At 41.9% G+C, this 26,264-nt stretch overlaps 1 protein-coding gene across 1 annotated transcript in view; it reads left to right on the top strand.

Moving 5' to 3' along the window:
- The window catches only part of SDF4 (stromal cell derived factor 4), a 40,358-nt gene that overhangs the window by 7,842 nt on the left and 6,252 nt on the right, over nucleotides 1-26,264 (top strand). Inside the window, exons 4-7 of the mRNA XM_065421180.1 lie at nucleotides 7,706-7,842; nucleotides 8,931-9,044; nucleotides 20,143-20,301; nucleotides 23,895-24,070. Of these exons, the coding sequence (XP_065277252.1) occupies nucleotides 7,706-7,842; nucleotides 8,931-9,044; nucleotides 20,143-20,301; nucleotides 23,895-24,070 (586 nt within the window). The remainder of the gene's footprint in view (nucleotides 1-7,705; nucleotides 7,843-8,930; nucleotides 9,045-20,142; nucleotides 20,302-23,894; nucleotides 24,071-26,264) is intronic.

The raw sequence follows: 26,264 nt of genomic DNA, 5'->3' as shown, positions 1-26,264 counted from the left end.
TTATCGACCTACTTCAAGTGCTTTTCCACATTGTGTTCCATCATGAGATCAGATTAGAAGGTTCGCCAAATTCTTCGGGGAATTAGAAGAAGCTTGTTTTCCAGATGTACTCCTAAAGATTGAGTTAGGAGATGAAAAATGACCTTCCTTTGACCAGTGGTAAGGAGTCTTTGGGAAAAGAAAAATGCCTCTGTTAAAGACTTTAAAAAAAAATTACTTTTCTTTTTTAATGAGCAGCAGCTAAGGTTCCTGGACCTGTTTATACTGCACTTGGAATGGTACCCTCAAAGTGTAGCATGTTATCTAATGGGGTGATTAAGGAACAAGGTGAGACACTATTCCTTTTCTGGAAAAGGCAACTCAGAGGTAGAGTTTTTATCCTATCCTCATTCTTTTAGATAAATTAGTAACTATTGGATCTTTTAGGCGCTTATCAAAACAGGCATGTTTTCAAACCTAAACACTGAGGCAGAGATTTGAAACTCTGAGACAAGTGGGTAAAAGCAATAGTTGCTGTATGAGGGAGTAATCTTATATAGTTCTAGTCTTACATTGAGATTAGGGAAACTGTGATGAGACAGTTCCCCCCATCCTCCCATCTCTTGTACAATTGGGGGGTCCTGTCTTTTTAAATGGATAACTTGACCCAATAGTTAGATATTTAACTGATGCTGTCTTTGAACCAACAACAGGGCTGAAGTGACTAGAGTTCAGGGGACTAGAATTTTTTTTTCTTTAATTTTGAGCCTGGAATTTTTTATATTTAGCAAAGTACAACTAAAGCACCTTTAATGGACTGGTGTTTAGAGTAAACTGTGCCCGAAGTAGATCTGTCAGCTGTGTTCTGCAGCCAACTCTTCTTAAATATATTAAAATAAACATTGGTTATATTTTCATGTTCTTTTCATGATTTTTCCCATACCAGAAGATTTGGTTAGCCTTGTTTCAGTTATTCTCTGGTGTCACTCTTATCAGACAAAGTGTGCTTTGATCAAGTTAATTAGGGACGCAGCCTTTCTTTCATACAAAATAGTAGCTGCCATTTTTGTGGTCAGTAATTACCGTATATACTCGTTCATTAGCCCGTTCGTTTATACCCAAAATGGATAGATAAAAATAGCAAAAACTGTATGACCCTTTCATAAGCCGAACCTATATTTCAGGGGTTGGAAAACTTTGGCTCCCGGGCCGTCAGGGTAAGCCGCTGGCAGGTCGGGACGTTTGGTTTACTTGGAGCATCTGCAGGCATGGAGCCCCTCAGCTCCCTGTGACCGCAGTTCGCCGTTCCCAGCCAATGGGAACTGCGGGAAGGCGAACCGCGGCCACAGGCTGCTGAGGGGCTCCATGCCTGCAGATGCTCCAGGTAAACAAAACTATAATGTATTAGATCAGGGATCAGCAACCTTTGGCACGCGGCCCACCAGGTCCGCAGGTTCGGCCGATCGCGGCTCCCACTGGCCGCAGTTCGCCGCTCCAGGCCAACGGGGACGGCAGGAAGTGGTGGCCAGCACATCCCTCAGCCCGTGTCGCTTCCTGCCGCCCCCATTGGCCTGGAGCGGCGAACTGCGGCCAGTGGGAGCCGCGATCGGCCGAACCTGCGGACGCGACAGGTAAACAAACCGGCCCGGCCCACCAGGGTGCTAGACAAAATATGGTGATAAGTTCTGTGTTCAATGCAGCACAGCCCTTTTTGTCCCATTGCATTTTAACTAGTCCTGTGCTCATATTAGCTTATACAGTTTTCTAAGACTGTGTTCCTTGCTATTCAGTTTAGGTTTCTTTGAATTATATTCATAAACTTTTTTTTCTTTTCAGAGATTATAGAAAGCCTGGAATAGATAAGATTGTGTAACTGAAGAGAGTAAGGTACTTGTCATAACAGTGTTGGCTTCTGTTTGTGAGGCTACTCTCACTTAGTGGAGACAAGATGTCCCGCTAGCACAAAGTCATTCTAAATGTAGTGACTAAATATGTATTAAAAACAGACTGTTCCAGTACTTTTGGTGGAGTCATCGGGGGGCGGTGGCGTTTTCTGGGGTTTTTTTGGGTGTATGGGGACATAAAAAAAAGTGAATCTGATACTAAAGTATTAAAGACTTTTCATTCTCTGTCCAGTTACTGAGAAAGATTGGGAAAGATACAGCAAACTTCAATTTCTCCCTGTGATAAGAGCAAATTTATTTTTAATTATGTTTCAAAAGAAAGTTAAAGAATTGTCAGGTTCCACAGGGGAATTAACTGAGAGGGTATGATCTTCAAGATTCAGACATGCCAATCGGCTAATTGATTTAAACAGTAACTTGCCTGTTGTAAAGACTTGAGGTATTTTCATAAAGTCTGAAACCTGGATGTTAAATGAAGTCTTTTTTTTTTTTTTTGCAAACTACTTTTTAATATTTTTTTATTCTTGTTATGGGAAAAGCATGCTAAATTGAATTTCTGGGTCAACGCAAAAAACCTCCATATTTATCTGTCTCTAAAACGAAAAACAACAATAAAAAGTCCCCTGAATTGTTTCCTGGTGGAAGTATACTGAGATAAGGGCTAATTTTGACAAGACGTCTGTCATTGAAGTCTTGGCCAAAAATGATCACTTTGTGCAGAAATTCCTGATGCATATCATAAGAACATAACATAAGCTCATCATAACATATAAACATATCTGCTTATCTTTTTATCTTTATGTAAGAAGGTGAGTATTTGGGCACTTGGTGGGCCAAGAAGTGTGTTAAGATGTTCAGTGTTCAATGTGTGGCCATACCATGAATTACCATAGACTAGACTGGATGCCAGAATTCAAACCAAAAAGTATGAGTACTTGTTGCACCTTAGAGAGACTAACAAATTTATTTGGGCATAAGCTTTTGTGGGCTAAAATCCACTTCATCGGATGCATGCCCAAATAAATGTGTTAGTCTCTAAGGTGCCACAAGTACTCCTCATTCTTTTTGCTGATACAGACTAACATGGCTACCGCTCTAAAAGAATTCAAACCACAAATCTCAGTTGTAAAGGGTGGGCTTTCTTGGTTAATTAAATCTGTTTTGTAGTTTGAATTTAGTAATTCCATTTCAGTAATGTAGGTACATGTGGTTTCCTGTCAGGATGTGTATGTGGTAATGGACCTACCACTGTGCACGTCTGGAAAGTGAGTATTCAGCTTTTAATTGCTCATATTTTGCTAATATCTCCTGCCCCTTATAAGCACACACATTTGGGAATTGAATGTCATTCATGGGGTCCCTAGCCAGAAAACTTACATCCTGTCTGCTTCCAGTATGTGTAGGGGTAAGGTTGTTTCCCTTTTTCTCCTGTGGAACTCCTGAGCTCAGTCCTTCTTGAGGCAGAGCATGTGAGGTTCTTAACAAGCACTGAAAGCGAAGAGGTTGAACTTTAGTGATGCTTGTAAGCTCTCATAGCATTTGAGGTCCGTTATTCTTATCGCTCAGAATAGAAGTAGGGGAGTGGTTATGTTGGGGATTGCCAAAACCACTGGAGTATTTTAATGTAGTAGTTAAAAAGGGCATAATTTGGGGATAATGTTGAAGTACATCTGGTATACCTATGCCCAATTTTCATTTATAATGCCATCACCTATCCTTTTGTGGGGGAAGGCAGATGATGAGACTATAGCCATGCAGTGGTAGATTTGGACAATTATACTGAAAGTGGAATGAAGCTCAGGGGATGTTAGCTTGCTTGTTGTTATAAAGTTGGACTTTTAGATTTGATGGGTTGTTTAGCAAAAAACCTTACCTACCTTGATAGTTGTGTCCTATTTGTCATGATCTGTGTCTTTTTAAAGTGTGCTGCATCTAGTGATTTTAAAAAAGTAGTCTAGCAAACTCTTGTATGTCACTTTAACTGTAAATAAATTACATTGTTCTCATTATTAAATATTACCTTTTGAATCTGGTTTTCATTATCTGTATGCAACGGGAATAGTCTTGTTCTTAAACAAATTGTATATTTAGAGCTAATGGAAATTGCTAGCCTGACAATCTTAATATATACAGCAGGAGCAGTACAGTCTTCCCCAAATGGCTATGTCAGTGTGCCTGGAAACCTGATGTGGGGAATGGACTCTAGTTCCGAGAAGGGAGTTCAATCTCCTTTCAGTCATTGACCTGTCTGCTGAGGTTGCCACAAAGGTCCAGTTGTGGTGGTTTGTGATGTGGACTCCTACCGGGTGGAAAATAGCTCATTTCATGTAGGCCATTGGATAACTGTCAGTTGGGTGGCTGGTTTATGTTACTTTGGTCAATACTGTGCTTGATTTACTACAAATAAACTGGATTTCTGTAAGTAAGCCTTCTCCTATGGGACACCTATAATAAGGCCACACTTGTTCCTTTTAACAGAAATACTGTGTTTATCTTTAAAGGCCTGATATAAACATTAATACTAATATTTCTTAACTATTTTTGCTGTGCATAGATAATGAAATATGATACAGGTGTACTCCCTGAATATCCCTATTATACCTAAACTTATTGCCACCAGTTAAGAGTGCTAACCTTGACTGGATTTACTTGCTTATTAAGTGTAATGGTATTTTGTAACAGTTTTTGTGAATTACTCTGGATGTCACTAAAATGCATTCAGACCATGGCACAGTTGTCACATATTGCAGCAGCTACCATCTATTTTTGGAAATCTGTAATTTTCTTGTGGAAAAAGCACACAGTTTAGTGAACTATAATGTAAGATCTTTTATCTTGTATTTTATGTTGTTGAGAACTCAGAAAGGATTATTGTCAGAGGAAGGCTGTTTCAGTCTGACGACTTATTCTGGAAACAATTCCTTGGAGAGATTTCTACAGAATTTATGAAATGCTACATTAATTTTTGCTGTAATATTAATGGTATTTCTTGAACAAGAGGAACCAATGTACTTATCAGAGCTGATACATGGCAAAGTGTTGAAAGATTATCATCCTGCATCAGGCATTTTCTACCCAGAGATAACTGAGGAATGTCTACGCTGAGCTGTATTTCTTCTGTATATTTTGTTCACTTTACATGGAAGCTTAAATTCTCTAAGATCATGTAGGCTACAGTTCTGTGGAATATACAGTATTTCTGAACTAACATCTGGTTTTTTTCCCCTTTAGCTGACCACTTTGCTGTCTTCTCAGAGCTCTTAGCAAAACTTTCCCTATTACTTAAATATTCATGAATTGTAGGCTGTACTAGCTTCATTTGTCAGCTTTGTTTGTACAGCTTTAGCCCCATGTTACCCAGTAGCTAACCTTTCATTACTATTACTGGAAATCTTTTTCAATAGTCCATTCTAAATAAGATATCTCTACACACTATTATTTTGATGGTCCATTCTGCCTCTTAGATTATAAGGTCAGAGCAAAGACCATGTCTTGTTCTGTACAGTGGTAAGTGCACTGTTTGCCTAAAAAATATGATGCTTTATAGATGTCAAAGGAATATGGCCAGCCTTACCACTGGGCGTACCAATTCATTGAATCAATCAATACATCTGGATGATTCTTGGGAACACAGTGGTGAATAAACGCAATAACATATAGAAAACTGAGGAATGGGTCAATGGACCATTAGATAGAGGCAAATGCAAGAAGACTGCCTTTTTACAATCACTAAATGGGCAGTCTTATTTGGGAGCCATTATTAAATTTCTGTAGTGGATAGAGGTCATGTGAGGTGACTGTAGGCTTCTCATCTGATCTGGTCTACTGCAATTGAGAGGTGTCAAAGTTAAGGATAACATTTTCTGTTGCCATTTTGTTACTTATTCAGAACCAAAATATCACACACATCATTACTTGGATAGCTTAACTATAATGTATGGACAAGTGTGATGAACATATTTTACTATTGTCTGCTGTAAATTACTGCTTGCCACAGTGAGTCTGATATTCCATGTGTGCATGTACTTACATTGTGAGAAAATAATACAGTATTTAAAAACTTTAATGTTGCACTTTTTAATACAGATGAACATTTAAAAAGATCAGATGTTTGGGTTGTTCTAACTGTAACATTTGAGTTGACATTTAAAGGTGGAGGAACGTATTAAATAACCTAAGTTTCAATGATAAAATTTCGGAAGTCTTAAGATAGTGATGCAAACGGATAAAAAGATGAAGTGAAGCCTGTGCCTGTATGCGCTTCTTAAAATTTTAACATGGGTGGTTTTGGTATACTTTAAATAGGTTCTTAAATGTCAACAAAATGTCTTTTCTGTTTTTGATGCTCACTTACATTTGGATTATTGATGTTGTGTTCAGAAAAGGGACTCTAAAAATGACATTTGGGTGATCATACTTATTTTCATTTCATGATATATTAAATTTGCTCAACTGAAATATGATTTATTTTAACTGTCAATGGTGAAGTCTCATCTGTTCTCTAAAAGTTGAGCAAACTTCTTGCTCTTTTATCCATCATTGCCAACAGACTTTACAATTAGCACATATCTTGCAATTTGGTCAATGAGACAGAATGTAATATAGGTTATGGTTCTGCACCTGAGCAGTACTGAACATAGAAATATCTCGTCTTTGTCCTAAAAAAGGAAAGCAGATCTGACTGGCGAGACTCACAGGGCGCAGATGTCCATTACCTCAGCTTAAACTTTTGTAAGATCACTTTTCAGTCAACCATCCTATAAACATGTAGAAACAAAGGTCTTCTTCACAGATCAAGGGATAAAAATAATCGTTAGAAGACCTTCTGGATATCTTTTAAGGTTACAACAATAGCATTAAAGGAATTGAGAAACCTTTCTGGAGGCCCATGCACCAAGGTTTTTCACTTTATTTTCTTTCTCTTAATGACTATAGTTTTTTCTAATAAATGGTTAAACATAAGGGGAATCTCATCTTCCCAGTAAATGAGGGAGAGTTAATGTATTTAATAATAAAAAAAGGGGGGGGGGGGCAGAGTGCTAGATCCTGAAAGCCAGCAGGAGACAAGTTTGGAAGTACACTGAATTGAGATATTGAGGTGAACTCAGAGGAAGAAAGGGTCTAGAAGGAAGCAAGAAGTAAAAGATGCTGAGACATCTGCACTAGTGAGAGTCTACAGTAGCAAGCAAGTTGAAAAATCAGAAACAATAATTAAACCTTAAGTTTAGGAAAGGTAGAGTTAACATAGCATGGACCATGCAGTGTATTACTGTCTGTGATTTCTTTATTAAAAAAAACAAACTTTGCTGTTTTTAAATTTGGGTAGATGTTGCCCACTTACAGGATAATGAAAGATAATTAAGCACCTTACTTCACTGGGCAGTCCCACTAACATTGTTCTTCATTTGAGAAGAGCAAAAAGGCTGACTGCTGCAACTGAAGGAAAACAGCGTGGCGTACTTAAAACATGATGGCCGTCCTGAACAGTGAAAGAAACAATCTTAAAATGAAAATAACTGATCCTATTAAGGGAGTTTGTCTCATTCTGCCCACTCATCTATTCAGACTTCACATTTAGCCATTTTTAACTTCCCAGGTAACTTTATAGCTGTCTCTGAAATGTTTACTCTTTAGTCAGTGGCTCAGTGTTAAATAATACATTACTCAAGTAGTGAGCAATATAATTTTTTTCTGTAATTAAACTGAACCATCTCACTTCTGTTTTAACTGTCTTCTGTTCTTGTTAGTGGGCAGTGAAGTGACATGTCTAGTGTTTTGAGTTATTTTTGGACTCTTAACTGTTCTCATATCTTCCTCTGCAGGGTAGATATTAATAGGGACAAAAAAATAAGCGCTAAAGAGATGCAGCGTTGGATCATGGAGAAGACAGAAGAGCATTTCCAGGAAGCTGTGGAAGAGAACAAAATGCATTTCCGAGCTGTGGACCCTGATGGCGATGGTAGGAGAACAACATTTATCTTGTGAAATAGTCATTCTAGGGCATCTCAAAACATTATAGCTAGAGGTCAAACTGACTATGGGCTGCACATTTAGTGGCTCTGAAGCACTCATCGTAGGCCAAACCCTAGACCTAGTCCCTTTGAAGTCCATGAGACCAGTTTCATCCTTACATTTGTATCATTCATTGGGGAGGACAAAAGAGGATTTTTTTTCTCTGAAGACTTGACTACACTAGGAGAAACTTTCTGAATATTTTCTATGATTGCTGTCTCTGGTTCAGCTTTACCAACATTAGTAATATTGGGAGCTCTCGTTTGCTCCCACAGTTACTTTTAACGTCATGTATATCATGTAACCCTGCTCAGGGCAGGTCTAATTGACTGTATTTAAAAATGCATATCAGTATTGGGGCTTCCAACATTACTAATGCTGGCTGAGATGTGCTGGTGTTGGCAACGGTCGGAAATTTTAAAAAAAATTCCCCAGGGTTGTCAGGGCCTTAGAGTTGGTGTTTTATTTACTTTGATTTCTTTAAAGAGAGCAGATTCAATGATAACACTGTAAGGCAAAAGCAGTATAGTTAACCAGACAAATGTAGCTATTAGATCTTTGATCACTCTCTGGGAAGCTGCTTAGTTTTGTAATAGAAAAGACTTAAAAGGAACAAGAAATTTAAAATGGTTGTCATTGAGTCAGATTGAATCCTTAGGCAGCCCTACCCATTAAAAATAACGTAGGGATCAAATTCTGCCCTTGATAATGCATTTGAGCTCTCATTGACATCTAAAGACATAATTTTGACCCTTAGAGTGGACAACCATAGGAATATTTCAGGCGTTACCTTTGTGGAAAGGAACCTTAGTCCACTTTGAGGAGGATTGGTTGGGAGGTATTTTTGCCACATCACTGCTCCCAATGAAATTTACAAGTGTTGGGTGGTTGAGTAAATGTGAATGGATGTGGTTCTTACAGATTGCAGTTGTGTAAAGGGTTTTAACAGATGATTTCAAAAGAAACAAGACCAGAAGTTTGGATTTTAAAATGTTAGACTATTTGTCATGTCTGAGATATGTCTCTGTCTTACAGGCCATGTGTCTTGGGACGAGTATAAAATAAAGTTTTTGGCAAGCAAGGGCTTTAATGAAAAAGAGATTGCAGAGAAGATCAAAAACAACGAAGAGCTAAAAATTGATGAAGAAAGTAAGTATTTTCAGTTGCTGATACCGGCATACTTTGCCTAAGAAAAGCATTGTACTGCTCCAGTCCTTTGACCAGTAGTAAATTGGCTGAATTGGCAGCTTAGAAATCAAGACTCAGTACAGGACTGTTGTTCCAGCTGTATGACTGCATCTACTTTGGCTTTGAAATGAGACAGAGGTGAAATGCCACAGTAGCTGCTGCCAAGAATGAAGAGAGGAAAGGAGCTGAACATTAAACACCACCTTGCATGATCAGGTCCTTGAGAGCTCTCTAATCCTATAAAGGTTGGGCCCTAAATTTTTAGGATCACTGGATTTCAGTTTTGCAATTATCACCTTTTTAGCTGTGATTTATAAACTGGGAAATTCACTTCTCAATAGAATGGCAAGATGGGGGAAAAAAGAAAAGGCAGAATAAATTAGTTATTGTGCCCAATACGTTCTACAGCAAATGCAGATTAGCCCAGCTCATTGTTTACTTTGAGAAGTAGGAATGGTCATGTGAAAAAAGAAATACAGCAAAGCCCCATTTATCCAATCTAATTGGGACCGGGACCAGATTGGATAATCTGGAGAATGGGAACATGCAACGCTGCAGCGCCATCTAGCAGTCACAGGAGAGAGTGCCTGCTTCTGGACCTCTGCGAGAGCTGGATAATGGAGGACTGGATAAACGGGGTTCTACTGTAAATTCTTTATCTCTATCCTGGGCTGGGTTGAGTGCTGGGTTGGTACAATAGCTTTTCATTTCTGAAGACTTAAGGTCAAATTCTTTGTCCAAAGTGAAGGTTAGTTAGGCAGTCTCAACTTTGTCCTCCTTCATCCAATGTGCCTTGTGATGCTGGCAAACCAGGGGCCAGCTCTTTCCAAGTCTGTAGGTGTCAGCTGAGTACTGATAAATTCATAGCTGGAAACCAGACCAGATCACCTATATGTTGCCATGCTCCACCCCTTGACTCAACATATTCATCAGCAATTACTGCAGCCTCCAAAACTGTGAAAGGTTGTGACAGGTGTCTACCTTCACCTTATCTGTAACTACCCATAACTACTCCTGTACCATCAGATGAGTTTTTCATAGTCACCTTCAGCCCTAACCCTATTATCCATTTTTCATAAAATTACACATTTTATGCACATATTCAACATGAGTGATACTGTCAAACATTTTAAGATTCCTATACTTCAAATCGATGGGACTCAGGTGTAGTCTTAAACCTTCTCATTATATTTTCTTTAAATTTCTTATACATCTTAGCATCACCCTCCTCTGTATCATTAAAAATGTGTCTTTCCTCCCCAGTTATTCTGGTCAAGAGGATTGGTATCCACTTATCCTCTGGAATCTTGTTGATACCATACAGTCGCTCAGAAATGAACAGGAACTCCTCTGTACAGTCAGTCTCTTGATAAATTGGGCAGGCTTTCTCCTTGTGCGGGGGTATACTCACTAGCTGGGGATGCTGCTTTTGCTGCTCCAGTACTTGGAGCTGCAACGTGCGAGCGTCCTGTTTCTGGTGTGCTCTCTCCTCAGCTTCTAGTTCCATGCATCTTTGGTGAGCTTCCTCCTCCACCTCTTAAGTGTCTTTCTTCTCCTTGATCTGCAATTCCACCATCCGTCTCTAGTGTTCGCATTCTTCCTGGGTTGCCCGGAGCTTCAGCTGTACCAGTCAGTGGCTGTGGCATCTGGGGCAGAAGGTATTCGTGCCCCACCTTTATTCCCTTCCCTGCTGCCTGGTCAAAACTTATGCGCAAAGCTCTCCGTTGCTGATCTGCAGCTATCTTTACAGAACTTTTCAAGAGGGGTAGGGGCAAATCCCAAGGGAAGGGAAATCCCCTTGTCCCCCAGGTTAAAAGGGGGGTGGAGGAGTCTAGAAATAAACCTAACCCCAACTTTATTACAAAAAATCCTCAAGGGAGCCCAGATTTAAAGCTCCGTACCCAGAGGTGAAAGTAAGCCGGTCTGGTATGGCACACCGGCAAGAGCTGGTACGCCGGACCGGACCGGCTTTCCCAGGCTGGCGATTTAAAGGGCCTGGGGCTCCCGGAAGCGGCTGGAGCCCCGGGCCCTTTAAATTGCCACCAGAGCCCTGGGGTAGTGGAGGCGGCTCGGGCAGTGATTTAAAGGGCCCTTTAAATCACTGCTGGAGCCCCCGGCTGCTGCCGCTACCCCAGGGGCTCCGGCACTGGGGCTTGGGCCGTGATTTAAAGGGCCCAGGGCTCCGGCCGCTGTGGGGAGCCCCAGGCCCTTTAAATCGCCACCTGAGCCCCGCTGCAGGAGCCCTGAGGTAGTGGCAGTGGAGCTCTGGCAGTGATTTAAAGGGCCAGGGGCTCCCAGCTGCCCCTACCGCAGCGGAGTTCCGGGTCCTTTAAATCTCCCCAGAGCCCTGAGTGCCAGGGTAGTGGCTAGAGCCCCGGGCCCTTTAAATTGCCCCCAAGTCCCGGGACTCTAGGGGTGATTTAAAGGGCCCAGGGCTCCCAGCTACCGCAGCCGGAGCCCTGGGCCCTTTAAATCTTGATGTAAAGGGTCCAGGGATTTAAAGGTCCCTCCTCTTTCGGTTGAGGCCCCACCCCTTCCAGTTGAAGCCCCGCCCTCTGCTCACGACTCCAGTGTACCAGTAAGTTCTTTAAGTTACTTTCACCCCTGCCCTTACCCTAAGGCAAGGCAGGTAGTCTGCCACACTGCTTGGCTCCCAATGTGATGAAGTTAGGCTGGACAGTTATAAAGAGAATGGTGGAAGGCAGGTATACTAGCTCTAGAATGATAAAAGCACTTTTCCCTATAAGCTGAAAAGGGGTTACCTCTGGTCAACTAGGAACATCTGAGTCCAGTTAAGGGCTGCCTGAGACCTTTAAAAACCCCTGCACTTGTGAGAGAGGAGGAGAGGCAAGCTGCTGAAGGGCTAGTGGGCATAGGGAGAAAGACTTCTCCAGGGTAGGAGGCTGCTCTCCTCCCTACAAGGAAAGCTACCCTAACTGCCTGTTTAGGAAGGACCGGCACCTTGGGGCCAATAACAAGGCAACCCCACCCCCAGAAAGGGGGTAATAAAAGATATTCCCCTTTGTTTTGTGTTATGAATTTCTTTCTTTTGTTTGGCGGAGGAGTACTTGGGCCTGCCCCGAGACCTACCTGGAAAATATTGAAAAATAAACCCCAAGTGGTGAAATAAACACCATCCAGAGTGGGGCTGATTTACTCCAGGCCTCCTCCTCCCGCACCCCCCATCAGAGAGGGAAGCACTGAGCCTGGCAAAGTGGAGGAGGTGCCTTGCCACTCCAGCCATATAAAACTAAGTTACAGAAAATTTAAAGACCCTCCCCCCCCCAATTTACACTCCCAATCCTTGGTGTTAATGTCATGACTGTTGTCCCAAGGACAGCAGTCGAGGAGGAGGAAGAGCCAGTGAACTATTTTAGAATTGAGTCTTGGGAAGGTAGCGAAAAATGCTAGGTACCAAGGATGCTAAGGTAAATGTCAGATTGTAAGGGCTGGAGGGACACAGCATCCCCAAGTCACTTTGGTTAAGGAGAGTTTGGTGAGAGGAAGACAAAACTCCCTGTAAGAGTTTAAATGTAATGCTTTGGCTGAGTTCTCTGTGTCTGTGCCTCTGGCTAAGATCCACCTTGAGCAGGGGAATTTTAAGGTTGAGGTCATGGTAGCATCAGGAATTTGTTTCCTGCTGATATTTTAATAGGTAGTAACATTTTAGCCATGTCTAAGCAGGTTAAGGTTATAACCCGCAGCCAGAAAGAGTGTTCCTCTGTCCACAGACAAAGCAGGGAGGACTGGGAAGGGGCTGAAGGAATGCCCTCAGTTCTTTGTCTGTTGAGAGTAATAACTTGTCTTCAGAGGAGAAATTTGAAAATGCCATTGCTTTGGCCAGAATCTGCTCTGAACTTGTGAGGCTCAAAATGAGTTTATGAAGGCTGAACAAGCCGACCCTTCTCTCGACCAAGAGAGGGTTGCGACTCAGAATAATACCCCAGCTGGGGAAGGAAAAGAGAGATTTTTGTAGAAAGATGTGCTGGTGAGGTTTGCAAGCAGGTAGTTGTGCCTGAGAAATACAGAGGAGAGTTGCTGCAGCTAGCTCATGATTGTCCATTTACAAGACACTTAAGAATGGAAAGAACCTGTAACAGGCTTAAACGGAATTTGTTGCCCTCACATGTTTGAGACAATAAAAAATTACTGTAAGAGTTGTGACTTATGGTCAGAAGCATAAGAGATTAAAGGGACCCTGCAAGGCTGCTATACAGCCATTGCCCATAATCAAACAGGTGTTTGCCAGAGTGTCTGTAGATATTGTAGTATCGCTCACTAAACCTTCCAGGACTGGAAAGAAATATATACTTGGTGTGGTGGATTCTGCCACCAGGTACCCTGAAGCCACAGTATTATCTAATATAAAAGCTGAGATGGTAGCCACTGCCTATTCACCATTTTTAGCAAGTGGGTTTTCCCAGGGAAATTGTCATAGAATCCAAGAAGTGTAGGACTGAAAGGGACTTCACTAGGTTATCTAGTCCAGTCCTCTGCACTCAAGGCAAGACTAAGTAATAACTAGACCACTTCTGTGGTGTTTGTCTAACATGTTCTTAAAAACTTCCAATGATGGAGACTCCACAACCTCCCTAGGCAATTTGTTCCAGTGCTTAACTACCCTGACAGGAAGCTTTTTCCTAATGTCCAACCTAAACCTCCCTTCCTGCAATTTAAGCGCATTGCTACTTGTCCTATCCTCAGAGGTTAAGGAGAACAATATTTCATTTTCCTCTTTGTAACAACCATTTATGTACTTGAAAACTGTTATGTCCCCCCTCAGTCTTCTCCAGAATACACAAACCCAGTTTTTTCAATCTTTCCTCATAGGTTATGTTTTTTAGACCATTTAATCATTTTTGTTGCTTTCCTCTGGACTTCCTAAAATTTGTCCACATCTTTCCTGAAGTGTGTCACCCAGAACTGGACACAATACTGCAGTTGAGCCTTAGCACAGAATAGAGTGGAAGAATTACTCCTTGTGTCTTGCTTACAACAATCCCAGAACGAAGCCCCCCCCCCTTTTTTTTTTTTTGCAATAGTATTACATTGTTGACTTACATTTAGCTTGTTATCCACTATAATCCTTCTGCAGTACTCCTTCCTAGGCAGTCGTTTCCCATTTTGTATGTGTTCAATTGATTGTTCCTTCCTAAGTGGAGTACTTTACATTTGTCCTTATTGAATTTCATCTTGTCAGACCATGGTGCCAACTTCATGTCTGTTGTCTTTAAAAAGTTGTGGGAGTTGTTTGAAGTGAATCATTCAAAGGCTGCCTCCTATCATCCAGAAACTAATGGTCTGGTGGAGAGATTTAATGGAACTTTGAAAGCTGTACTGAAAATGTATGGCACCAGGTGAGAGAAGGAGTGGGATGTGTTATTCCCTCATTTGCTATTTAATCATAGATTAATAGGGTTGGAAGGGACCTCAGGAGATCATCTAGTCCAACCCCCTGCTCAAAGCAGGATCAATCCCCAACTAAATCCCCAAATGGCCCCCTCAAGGATTGAACTCACAACCCCGGGTTTAGCAGGCCAACGCTCAAACCACTGAGCTATCCCTCCTCCCACTTCTTTGCATACAGAAGTGTCCCCCTAGAATCTTCTGGCCTTGCCCCCTTTGATCTCCTGTATGGGAGACAGGTTAGGGGACCCCTAGATTTAATTCGAGGCTCTTGGGAGCATAGTACTGAGGAGCTAAGACAACCTGTAGGGGAGTATGTCACTCGTTTTAAAGAGAATTTACAAGTTGTGATGGATCTGTTGCAACAGAACCTGGAAAGAAGTCAGGAATCGCAGAAGGCTTGGTATGGTAGGCATGCTGAAGAAAGATCATGTGATATTGGTGATTTGGTGTTAGTGCTGATTCTAGTGAGGAAAAACAAAATGCATGATTGTTGGGAAGGATTGTCAAGAAGCCTCATGGCAGGGAAGCTGTACAAACTGTATGTGTCAATAGATTGAAAGTTTACCACAAAACGGAGATGGGAGTGAATATGGTTTGTTGTGCTGATAAGGGAACGTTTACTGACCCTTTAATTGATTTGGTCAGGGAGAGTAAGGAAGAGACTCCTCTGGAGAACACTGAGATGTGGGAGGGTCTGAAAAGCCCCAAAGCAAGAAATGTTAGCCCCTTTAAAGCATCACAGACAGGTATTTTCCAACTAGCCAAGTTTAACTGACAGGTTGGCACTCAAAGTCATGAACCACTCCAGACAGTGTGACATGCCCCTCCTCCCTCAAAAAAAAAAAAAAAAAAAGTACCACCGCAGTTTTTGCATAGTGGGTGGTCTTTTCTTAGGTGATACTTAAGACTTGAATAACAGAAGATCTGTCAAAGCTGTTAGGATAATGGTGGGTTGGAACTAACACTGGCCCTGTTACTAGCCAGCGGTTTTGAGTCTCTTACTCTCATGAGGACTAAATCAAGAAAATATTCTCCATCTTGGTGCTGAATGCCTCCATTGCTCTTCTGTTCTTGTGGACAAATATATAACATAGCAAGCTGATTAGTTAGTAAAACTGTACAATTTCAGTTCTAGTGCAATATTTTTGTTGAATATTTTATGTTTATTAAAATGACAAGGAGGAATTTGCAATTTGCAGAACTTTCTCTTATATATAAACACAAAATACATGCAAGAAACTATCTGAAGTATGTACTGTCTGCCTAGCACTCAACGAATACACCTCTACTCCGATATAACGCAACCCAATATAACATGAATTCGGATATAACGCAGTAAAGCAGCGCTCCCGGAGGGCGGGGCTGCGCGCTCCGGCGGATGAAAGCAAGTTCGATATAACGCGGTTTCACCTATAATGCGGTAAGATTTTTTGGCTCCAGAGGACAGCGCTATATCGGGGTAGAGGTGTACTACAAATATAGCAGGAAAATCAGATCAATTCACAGCCTTCTCATTTCCATATTGTGCAAAAAGAGATTCTTCAAGTTAGTGAGATTGAACATTGCTCTGTGCCACTCTGCAGTTTTGTGTTGAACCACACCTGTTGTTCTTCTAAACATGGTTACTATTAAGGAGTAATTTCTTTTCCTGTCTCAAAAGTAATAAAATTTACTGTTAGTCCTTCCTTGCAGGAATTAGTCATTTGAAAGTGGGTTATGTTTCCACTCATCAAAAGGCAACTAAAATGCAAATAGGCCTTTGAATTTTATGCAATACAGGTGTTTTCCCTGCCATATCTTATGGCATTGTGGTTAACTACAGTTTACAGGAATGCTGATCAGATAAAAATGTTTTAAGATTTGCTGAATAAGGAAATTGTATGTACAGTTAATTTTAGTACCTGGGCAACAGACAACTGAGCTTTGTTTGGGAAAATTAAACTAATTGTCTACCACTTCCTGAGGATGAGGACAGGCAGAATTACTCTTCGTTTACTCTCGATACAATATCTCATCTTGATTATGCATCCGAAGAAGTGGGTTGTAGCCCACGAAAGCTTATGCTCTAATAAATTTGTTAGTCTCTAAGGTGCCACAAGTACTCCTGTTATTTTTGAGGATACAGACTAACACGGCTGCTACTCTGAAACTCATCTTGATTAGATAGTCTAGATAAAATATTCATCATGTTGCTCTCAAGGTCCAAGCTATGTGTAAGGATGGGGCACTCTTACTCTCAGTAATTGTGCAAATGTAACTTAAGGCTGACCTGCAACATCCCTGCCGTTCTAATACTGGGACATACAAAGTGTAAGGGCACTGGGTGGTAGTTTGGTGCAGCAGACTAGGTTGAAACTATAATTTCACTTCACTTGTGACAAAAATCCACAGAGGAAAAGGGCAATTTTGAGGGAGCCTGACTCATGATTTTTGAATATTTAGGGCTGACAATGCTAAGACCGTGTAAGCAAACCTTGCAACTACTATATGCTCAGTGATGCTTATGAGCAGCCACGTGCACATCAGAATCTATTTTAGGAGCCTGATCCAAAGTTCATTGAAGTCAGTGGGGAGTCTTTCCATTCACTTCAATGGTCATTGGATCAGGCCCGTACTGAGAGCGAGAATGTTGCCCAGGAAACTTGGTTTGTCTAGTTCTCCTTTTCAAAATATACATTGGGTATTTTAACTCCTTTCTGGCTGGCTCCTGTTATTCCTTAGACTAGCATGTTCTAAAGATGGAAGGAGAACTTGTTGTAAGAAATGGGCAGAGGGAACCTCAGTTAAAAAATAAACAGTGTAAAGTGTAGTTTGTGTTTGTTTCCAAACTTGCCCCATAGTTGGAGCACACACTAAGACCACTTGAAGGATTCCTCCCGCCCTCTATAACAAACTGTAACGGGGTGGTCACCCGTTCCTCCTCTGAGGGGTTTAAAGACAGCCCTTGGAGAGGGTTGGGGTTGAGAGAGAAAACCCTAGTCTGATTGGGGAAACAGCCGGACCTGGGCCACGCCCCAATCAGGCCCCAGCTGGCCTGTATAAAGAGGCTGGGAGCCAGGAGCTCAGTGTCTCTCTCTGTTTGTAGAGGGAGATGGGCCTGGGTGCAGGGGGCTAGAGACAGGGTACCTGAGTGGAGCAGGGCTGGGGAAAGGCAGAGGAGCCAGGGAGCTCTAGCCTGGAAAGCCCCAGGCTGCGGCCTAGCAGAAGGCAAATAGGTATTGGGGGTTGCAGAGGGCAGCCCAAGGGTAGGCAAAGGCAGCAGGTCCAAACCCAACCTTGCCGGTGATGAGTGGGCTGATACTGCAGTCTGCCCCAAGGCGTGGGGGCTAGACAGTGACTGTCAGTAGCCTTATAGTGAGGCTGGGTGGGGGTTCCCGGGGGAGGGGAGACCCAAAGAGAAAGGGGTTACTGTCAGGGGGCAGCACCCCAGATAAAGGGGCACTGGGTCCTGGGAGGGACACGGGGGCCAAGAGGCAGCGGGATACCGGGCTGCAGAGGGCGCTCCAACGGCTGGAGAACTAATTCCCAGAAGAGACCAGCAGGAGGCAGGCAGGGGTGAGTCCCACATTGCAACACAAACCCTTTTCTAAATTCTGGGGAAAGATAATTATGAAATGGCTATAGAACTATAGAGGCAACTGATGCTTTCTTCCTTATTTATAATTTAACAGGAAAGTGTGTTAGACACCTCCCAAAACAGATAAAACATGATCCCTGTCACAAGGAATTTACACATTAATTTTGTACTTGCATCACAGGATTATATAGAATGTTGTTGGGTCTTGCTAAATGTTTGTTGGCATAGCTGATGGGTGGTGTGTGTGTGTGTGTGTGTGTGTGTGTGTGAAAGGCTGGACTTCCAGTGTTTCTGTCATTAAAAAATGCCCAAAATAGGAGGGAAACTTTATGTATTTAATCCCTTCAAGTTCAGTTTCAGTCCCAGATTGCCTAGATGTGTATTGTAAATTATATTGCAGATTTAAAAAACAACTCTGTAGTGTACTTTCAGTGGAAACTATTGTAATTTTTTCAGTCAGTCAAATTCAGGCAAACATCCGCATTTAAAAAAAAAAATGCTTGTCAGACATATGACACGTGCAAAAAAATGAAAGGAAAGTGTAAGGTGGGTTTTTTTTTTGTTCCGATGTAACTCTGTGCATGTGTGGTTAAATTTGCATCCGCTCCTTGCAGCAAAAATGTTCCATTTATTAGATTCTAACCATAACTGAAGAATTTGCAAGGTTTGCCTCTAGAATACAATCGTTTTTTTAAATAAAACATTCTGAAATACTCCAATTCTAATATAGAACACTTGGGTTACTGAGAGGAGTTCCAAACTCATTGAAATGTAAATTTAGTTTTACTGTGCAGCTGCAGTGATAACTATGGTTAAGGTTGCCACAGCATTTCCATTCTAAGCTGTTACTTTAAGTCTCTTTTATAAGTTTCCAAAACTATCATCTATTGGGCTGAAATCTCACAGGTTTAGTCTTTGACCAAGGTCTTTGGAGAGTTCTTGTTTTCGTTTTTGAAGTCTGAGTCAAAAATGATTCAGACATATGGGGAGGTGGAGTGGAACAGTCCCTGTTTTTTTTGTTTTTTTTTTTTTAATCGAACTTTAAGTATGGCTCTAGCTGTTCGAAATTGATCGAATATAGAAACTTGCAAGGAACAGATCTCCATTGAGAGTGCTTTTGACTCTCTCCATAAACTCATAGACTTTAAGGTCAGAAGGGACCATCATGATCATCTAGCCTGACCTCCTGCACATCGCAGGCCACAGAATCTTACCTACCCACTCTTGTAATAGGCCCATAGCCTCTGGCTGAGTTACTGAAGTCCTCAAATCTTGATGTAAAGATTGCACAAAGTACCAGCAGAGTACCAATAACAATAACTTAACTCAGTAGATACTCTGAAAAATCTATAAGAGCAAATCAAGTTCAGAGAAGTCTGTTTGGATCGGGGACATTCAGTGAACACTTAAGCGGTGTAGTGTTTTTGTGATTTAGTAGGTGACAGTCTTTTGTCTTTTCTGAACCATTTACCAGCATAGTAGCAGGGGGTATTGTGCTGCTAAAGATTATCTTTTAGATAAGCCATAAAACCAAAATATTGAGTCTGACAACTTGTTGCCATTAAAAATACCATGGCACTTTTTTTCCCAAACAAAGAAGTGTTAATCCCATTGTTTTGGCCCTCTCAATACTCTCCATGTCCTGTACTAAATTGTTTTGTAGTATTAGTGTTTGCTAAAAGTTCTTTTTGTCCCAAAGGTAGCTATACTTCAGTGGCAGATGAAATGATTTCTTTGTATAGTTTGGGATGTTTTGGAGTGAAACATTCCACCTATGCATCTGAAGAAGTGAGCTGCAGCCCACAAAAGCTTATGCTGAAATAAATTTGTTAGTCTCTAAGGTGCCACAAGTACTAACATTCCATCATTGTAAGAGATTATTACTTATTTAGTACCCTGAAGTATTAAACCAGGTTCCAGCTAACAGGTTAGTCTATTTTACATAAATTAATTCATGAAAAATTGTGTTGTATTTTAAGAGCTGTAAATAAAATCTATATTATCCAAATACAGAATATTATACTACTATTAAGGTTACAGGGCTGATTATTACAATTTTTTTTTTTTTTTTAGCACAGGAAGTTTTAGATAATCTGAAAGACCGTTGGTACCAAGCTGACAATCCACCTGCTGACCTGTTACTGAATGAGGAAGAGTTCTTGTCTTTTCTTCATCCGGAGCATAGTAGGGGGATGCTGAAGTTTATGGTCAAAGAAATCATCCGTGATCTAGGTATGCCAGTTCCTTGGGGCCTGTGTACCCTACAAAACTTACTGTTTGGGGACATGTTACATCATGGTAGCATCCTGGAACAAACTGAAACATGGTTTGATCTTGTATGTGTGGCTGGGACCAAACCGCTATCATCAGGGTACGGCTCTGAAGGCAAATACACTACTGGTGTAAGTGGAGGCAACTCAATGGAGTTGCTCCTGCTTATATCAGTGGTGAACTCTGCCTGTAACACAATACTAACTCTAAGGGTGTTACAGGTTTTGGTCCACTGTACTACAGTATGTTTGGATACTGCTGTGTTACTACAAGGTCACTCAATCTGGTAGATTGTAGCATAGATGGACTTGATGTGTGTTCTCATCATTTTGTGATTCAGTGGCATGAAGGACTGTCACAGGGTGATGCTGGCCCTATAAGAGGGAAGATGCTTGTGCACCCATGATTGGTCAGCTGACTCCAGTTGGTCTTAAAAGAGGGCACTGGGCCCTAAAGCGGTAGACAGCAGCAGGAGAGACCAGGAGACTGGAGGAATTTCCCAAAGGAAGCTGTGGTGGCTCCTGGGGGAAGGCTGAAAGCAAGAGAGCAGCAGAGGGAGTTGTCTGCTGACTTTTAAACCTAAGAATCAAAGCTGAGGGCCAGAGAGGGTTGAAGCAGAGGTGCAGCAGACAGCCTTATCCACTGATGACTCCATGCTAGAGAGCTGGAGCCAGGGGAACAGTGGAAGGGCCTACCTCTTGGCCTGTCTTAGACAAAACGGTTAACAGAACAGGGGGCATGACAGATGCTCCCATGAGGAGGATTAACTTCCATTAGAGAAGCTGGGGTGGGGGAATGCTCTGCTAGGAAGCCGGGGTCGCACTCCAGCTGAAGGGCTGGGGTGGCGGTCCTGGTTCAAGGACAGGAGAGGACTGACAAAGAGCCTGGGTGTGGTGGAAGGCACTAAACATAGTATGTGCTGTGCCTGAACTAGAGGATCTGAGACTGAGGACTGTATGCACTGGGTGTGAGAAATGGACTGTGTCTGGGACTTTCCTTATGGATTATTTGAACTATGTTTTAGTAATAAACCAGCCCCAAAAGGGTATTAGTGAGTCAAGAAAGTTCATGTGGAGTTACTGGAGAGTCTGAAGGAGGAAAACTGAGGTGCTCTGGGCTCGGTTGCCCTATGACGAGGACACTGTGGAAACTAATTGCTTTGTCCTTTCCAGGTACCACTAGTAGACTGTCCAGAATCATACCTTTTACGCATGTTAAAGTAGGAAATAGTCGATATTTCTAAGAATTTAATACCTCATCAAGTGCTCATTGCCACAAAATCATCGCTGCTTTTTTTTAACTTGTTAATAGTTCAGCAAAATAACTTCTCTGCTTGTTGGAATGTAAAAACCGTTTATAAGTGCAAGAGTTTGTGTCGGTTCTGGAATAGATCTTGAAAGCATGATGGATGTTCCTGTTTATCTGGGATAGGCATGCCCAGATTCGATGGTTGTCAATGCTTCTGACAGTCATATCAAAACAAATGAGCTTTAAACGTTATCAGTTATTCCTGAGGCTCTGTGTGTGTCACGGAGGTCATGGATTCCGTGACTTTCTGTGACCTCCGTGACTTCTGCAGCAGCCCGTGCGGCTGGTCCCCGGGAGCTGCCTGAGCAGCTCGGGAAGCCCCTAGGCCAGTCGCACTGGCTGCTGCTGGGGCAGTCGGCCCCCCTCACTCCCCAGCAGCAGGAGTTTGGGTGTGGGGGGGCTCAGGACTGGGGATTGGGGTGCAGGGCAGTGCTTACCTTGGGGGACTTCCCAGAGGGGTGACAGGAACTCCCTTCCCTCAGCTCCTAGCTCCACATGCTGCCTCTGTCCACAGGCACCCAGCCAATGGGAGCTGCAGAACTGGGGCTTGGGGTGGAGCAGAGGCACCACGTGGAGCTAGGAGCTGGAGGTTGCGGCTTCTCAGGAGCTGGGTAGGGAACCTGCCCCAGCCACACCCACCCCCCCGAGCACCCACGGCGCCCCCCAGGCTGCACCTCCCATGGCCGCCGCGCGCACACAGGTTTTAGTCAGGTATATATAGTACAAGTCATGGCCAGGTCACAGGCCATGAATTTTTGTTTACAGCCTGTGACCTGTCCATGACTTTTACTAAAAATATCCGTGACTAAAACGTAGCCTTAATTATACCGTTCACAGGCAAACATCAAATCATAAAATAAAATTGTGATACCTCTCATTGGACTACTAATAGAGTCTGGTTCAAATATTTAACTTTCCTCTGTCATCATTTTAATTAGAATGATTGATGTATTTTTATAATAGTGCTAGAACAATTCATTATTTTAAAAACAAATTCATAATAATCAGTAGTAAGTCTTACAAAATATTACTGCAGATCCTTCTGTAGGTTTCTTCTAATGCACATAGCACACTTCAACGATTACAATATCAAGAAAAGATCATTTCATACATTGATAAGGAAACACCTGCCACATATATTAAGCATCCCTACAGCATTCAATTAATGTTGTTAAAATGTCACAAGGCCAGGGTTCTGGAGACGGCCAGGGTTCTCATTTTTCCAAATTGCGTGTTCAAGAAGAAATTCAACTTGTATGCCTTTCAGTAAGGGACTTACTGGAATAATTTTCAAATAAGTACAAGTAAAGCCTTAAGTTATGTATGGGAATTTATAGTATAAACCTTTACAGACTATGGAAAAGTGTACATCGTGAAGACTATTTTAAAAACAGGTTAAAACACTGTAGCCAATATAATCTGTACGGAAGAGCTTTTCCCGCTAATTACACGGTTATATATGGTTTGTGTTCATGCTCATGAGGGTTAAAAACATGCTATCATCATTCATAAACCAGAAACTGATTTGAAAGGACACGCATGGTTTATGAAAGTGGCGGTGGAGTGGAGGGAACCAGTTGTGTTCTACATATAGCCAGACTAACTGACCAACTGATGCACAAAGCCCTCTACTGTGCATGCAATAGTGAGCTGTTAATCTGACAGTACATTGCATGTCTCTCTTTTTTTTAACTTTGGTTGGAAAAATGAAGTAACTTGCAAATCAAGATTTCTCAGTTGGATCATTCTTAAAGCATGTTAGTTTTTTTGGCCTAATATCCTTTGAGTATCCTTTCAAAAATAACTGGTTCCTGTTGATCATTTTATCTGCAGGTGAGGTGTAGTGTAAGCAGTATATGGTTCATTTTTCTCTGCTGCTCTGCTTCAGATCAGAGATGGCATGGAGCACCCCAAGGCATAAGCAGTTTGAGCAGTATGAACTACAGAATTTATCTCACCTAGGGAGTTGGGTTTGTGCTTATAACCAGAAGCTGAACACTGAAAGACAGGGTTTATCTCACTTAGCCAGCCATTTTCTTAACTGATCGTTTTCTACTTTAGCTGGAAACAACTTAGGAACAAATGGAATCAGTTTTATAATTTCCTCACTTACACTTGTGCGGAAACCACAGGGCCTGTACCACCAAGAGCTTTGAACTCTAGGAATTGTTCATGTCTTGCTTCTCAATGGACACTTGTAAGTAAATAGACTCCTCACTCCAGTTGTGTTTTGGCTTGCATTACAGATCAAGATGGAGATAAGAAACTCACCCTTTCAGAGTTCATTTCCTTGCCTGTTGGTACAGTAGAGAACCAGCAAGCTCAGGATATTGATGACGATTGGGTGAAAGATAGAAAGAAGGAATTTGAGGAAGTGATTGATGCCAACCACGATGGCATTGTCACCATGGAAGAGCTGGAGGTGGGTGACTCTGAAATCATTATTTTATTTATGTATATCATTGTTGAAAATATGACCGCACTTTCCAAACCCAGAGGAAGCCCAAACCTGGCCTCAGATGAAGGGTGATGGAAAAGATGCCGTTCTTATGCTTACATTTTGGACCATAATATAGCCAGGTACAAATATAGAAGGATGCTAGAGTAACTTTAGGCTACATACCAGTCGCTTGGGTGTGTGGTTTTTTTTTTTTTTTTTTTTTTTTGCATATTGCCTTGCATAGGGATTTTTAAATGTGTAGTGCACAAAACCATAGGAGTAGAAGCACAACGTATTGGGAGAATGAATCACACTTCCGATCTGAAAGTGAGTTCCTGGCAACCTATGTATTCAATTTCATTAAAAAAAAATAAGTGAGAACCATGATTTGTGAACATACTCTCTTTTTTCAAAAATCATTTATCTGTAAGAGTTGCCAAGTAGGTGTGCCATCGACTGCACAACATGCACTTGTTTTTTGTTAAGAGATTTTGATTCTGAAAAGATTGGATTGTTAAAAACATGAAAACTAGAGATGAATCAGATTAGGCAGACTATGATCTGTCTTGTTATGTGAAGGAGTCCTAGAGTTAATGAGTCTTTTCTCACTGGTTCTCCTGTCTAAGGGAGGACACTTGTGGGTGGGTGGGTGGGGGGAGGAGGGAGAGGAGTAAGATTAGTGAGAAATAAGAGAACAAAATTCCAGAAAGTAGATGCTTTTTTAGATGGCTTATTAAAGGAGTAATCAGTAACATGTGCAAAAGGTTCTGAGTTCCAAAATCTAAATTTGGAGTAGTAGGGAGGAAAGTGGGTGGACTGAGAAATTGTGTTGAGTTAGTGTGTTGTGAGGTAAGTAAGTAAGAGTTATATAAAGATAATGGAATGAAATCTCCTATGGAGTGGAACATGGTTTCTCTTTAACAGTGCTGAGCACCACTACCTAAGTGTTGAGTTCATCATAGTGCCTGAGTTAGAATGTGTCCTGGATGGTGGGATTAATACCTCTAGTGCTTCTTCAAGTAGTGTCTCTGAGTGCTCCCCATCAGGATGCATGTGCCCCCATGTACTCTTGATCATTGATTTGTCAGCCTGTCTGCACCTGCACCCTAGACACCCTCATGCTCTGGCACAAGAGTATAAAGGGAGGGGGCAGACCTGCCACCACTCCAGTTCCTTCTCAGCCTTTACTGCTCAAGATCCTAAACAAATTGAAACAGGAAAAATGAGTAGCCATCCTCATAGCACCGTTGTGGTTGAGACAGGTGTGGTTTCCAGAGCTGGTTCACATTTCTCTGCAACCCTCTCTCTCTCTCCCCATGACAGCGAATCTCCTCACCCAGGAGTCAGGAGCCATCACTCACCCCCGCCTCTCGTCACTTCACCTCAAGGCGTGGCTACTGATTTACTCTATGGTATAGAACAGGTCTGTTCCCCAGAGCTACAAACAGTGCTGCTTAAAAGTAGAAAACCCACAACAAGGAAAACTTGCCTCCAGAAATTAAAACGCTTCCAGACTTGATGCAGTCACCAATCTGTGCCTTCTCTCAAGTCTTGTCTGAGACATATTCTCTATTACCTGCTGAATTTAAAAACTACAGGCTTATTACTGAGCTCTGTTAAGGTTCATTTAGCTGCCATCACACCTTGTCATTTTCGTCAAAGTGTTTTCAGTCTTCTCCTACCTGACCACTACAAGGTTTATCAAAGGCCTGTTCAACCTCTTCCCTCCTGTCAAGAAGTCAGCTCAACCATGGGACTTCAACTTGAAGGTTTCCTCAGTGTGCTGAGGAAACCTTCATTGAACCTTTGGGGAACTGTTCCCTCCTTCATTTGTCCCTCATTCCTCATAGTCATCAACTTGGCCACGAGGGAAGGGGAGCTTGGAGCCTACCTAAAGTTTTTTTCCCTCCTAATTCCACCTTAATCAGGAGTTTCACTTACCAGTGTTTTATTCCAGGCCTCACTCTTTGAGAGAAAAAACAAATCTCCATGTACTGAACATAAAAAAGGGCCTTTTATCTAGATCAGAGTAGGGCCTTTAAGGCTTTGCCCAGGCTTTACATCTTGTTTGCAGAACCAATGAAAGGACATCTGACTTCCACCCAAAGACTGTCCAGATGGGTTGCAGGGTACATCTTAACCTATGATGAAGCCTTGATGGTTTGTCCCCCTTTGG

The sequence above is a fragment of the Emys orbicularis genome, chromosome 22, assembly GCF_028017835.1.
Source record: "Emys orbicularis isolate rEmyOrb1 chromosome 22, rEmyOrb1.hap1, whole genome shotgun sequence".
In the NCBI taxonomy this organism is placed as follows: Eukaryota; Metazoa; Chordata; order Testudines; family Emydidae; genus Emys; species Emys orbicularis.
Note: the sequence above shows the minus strand (reverse complement) of the source record. Positions and strands in the feature narration are given on the sequence as shown.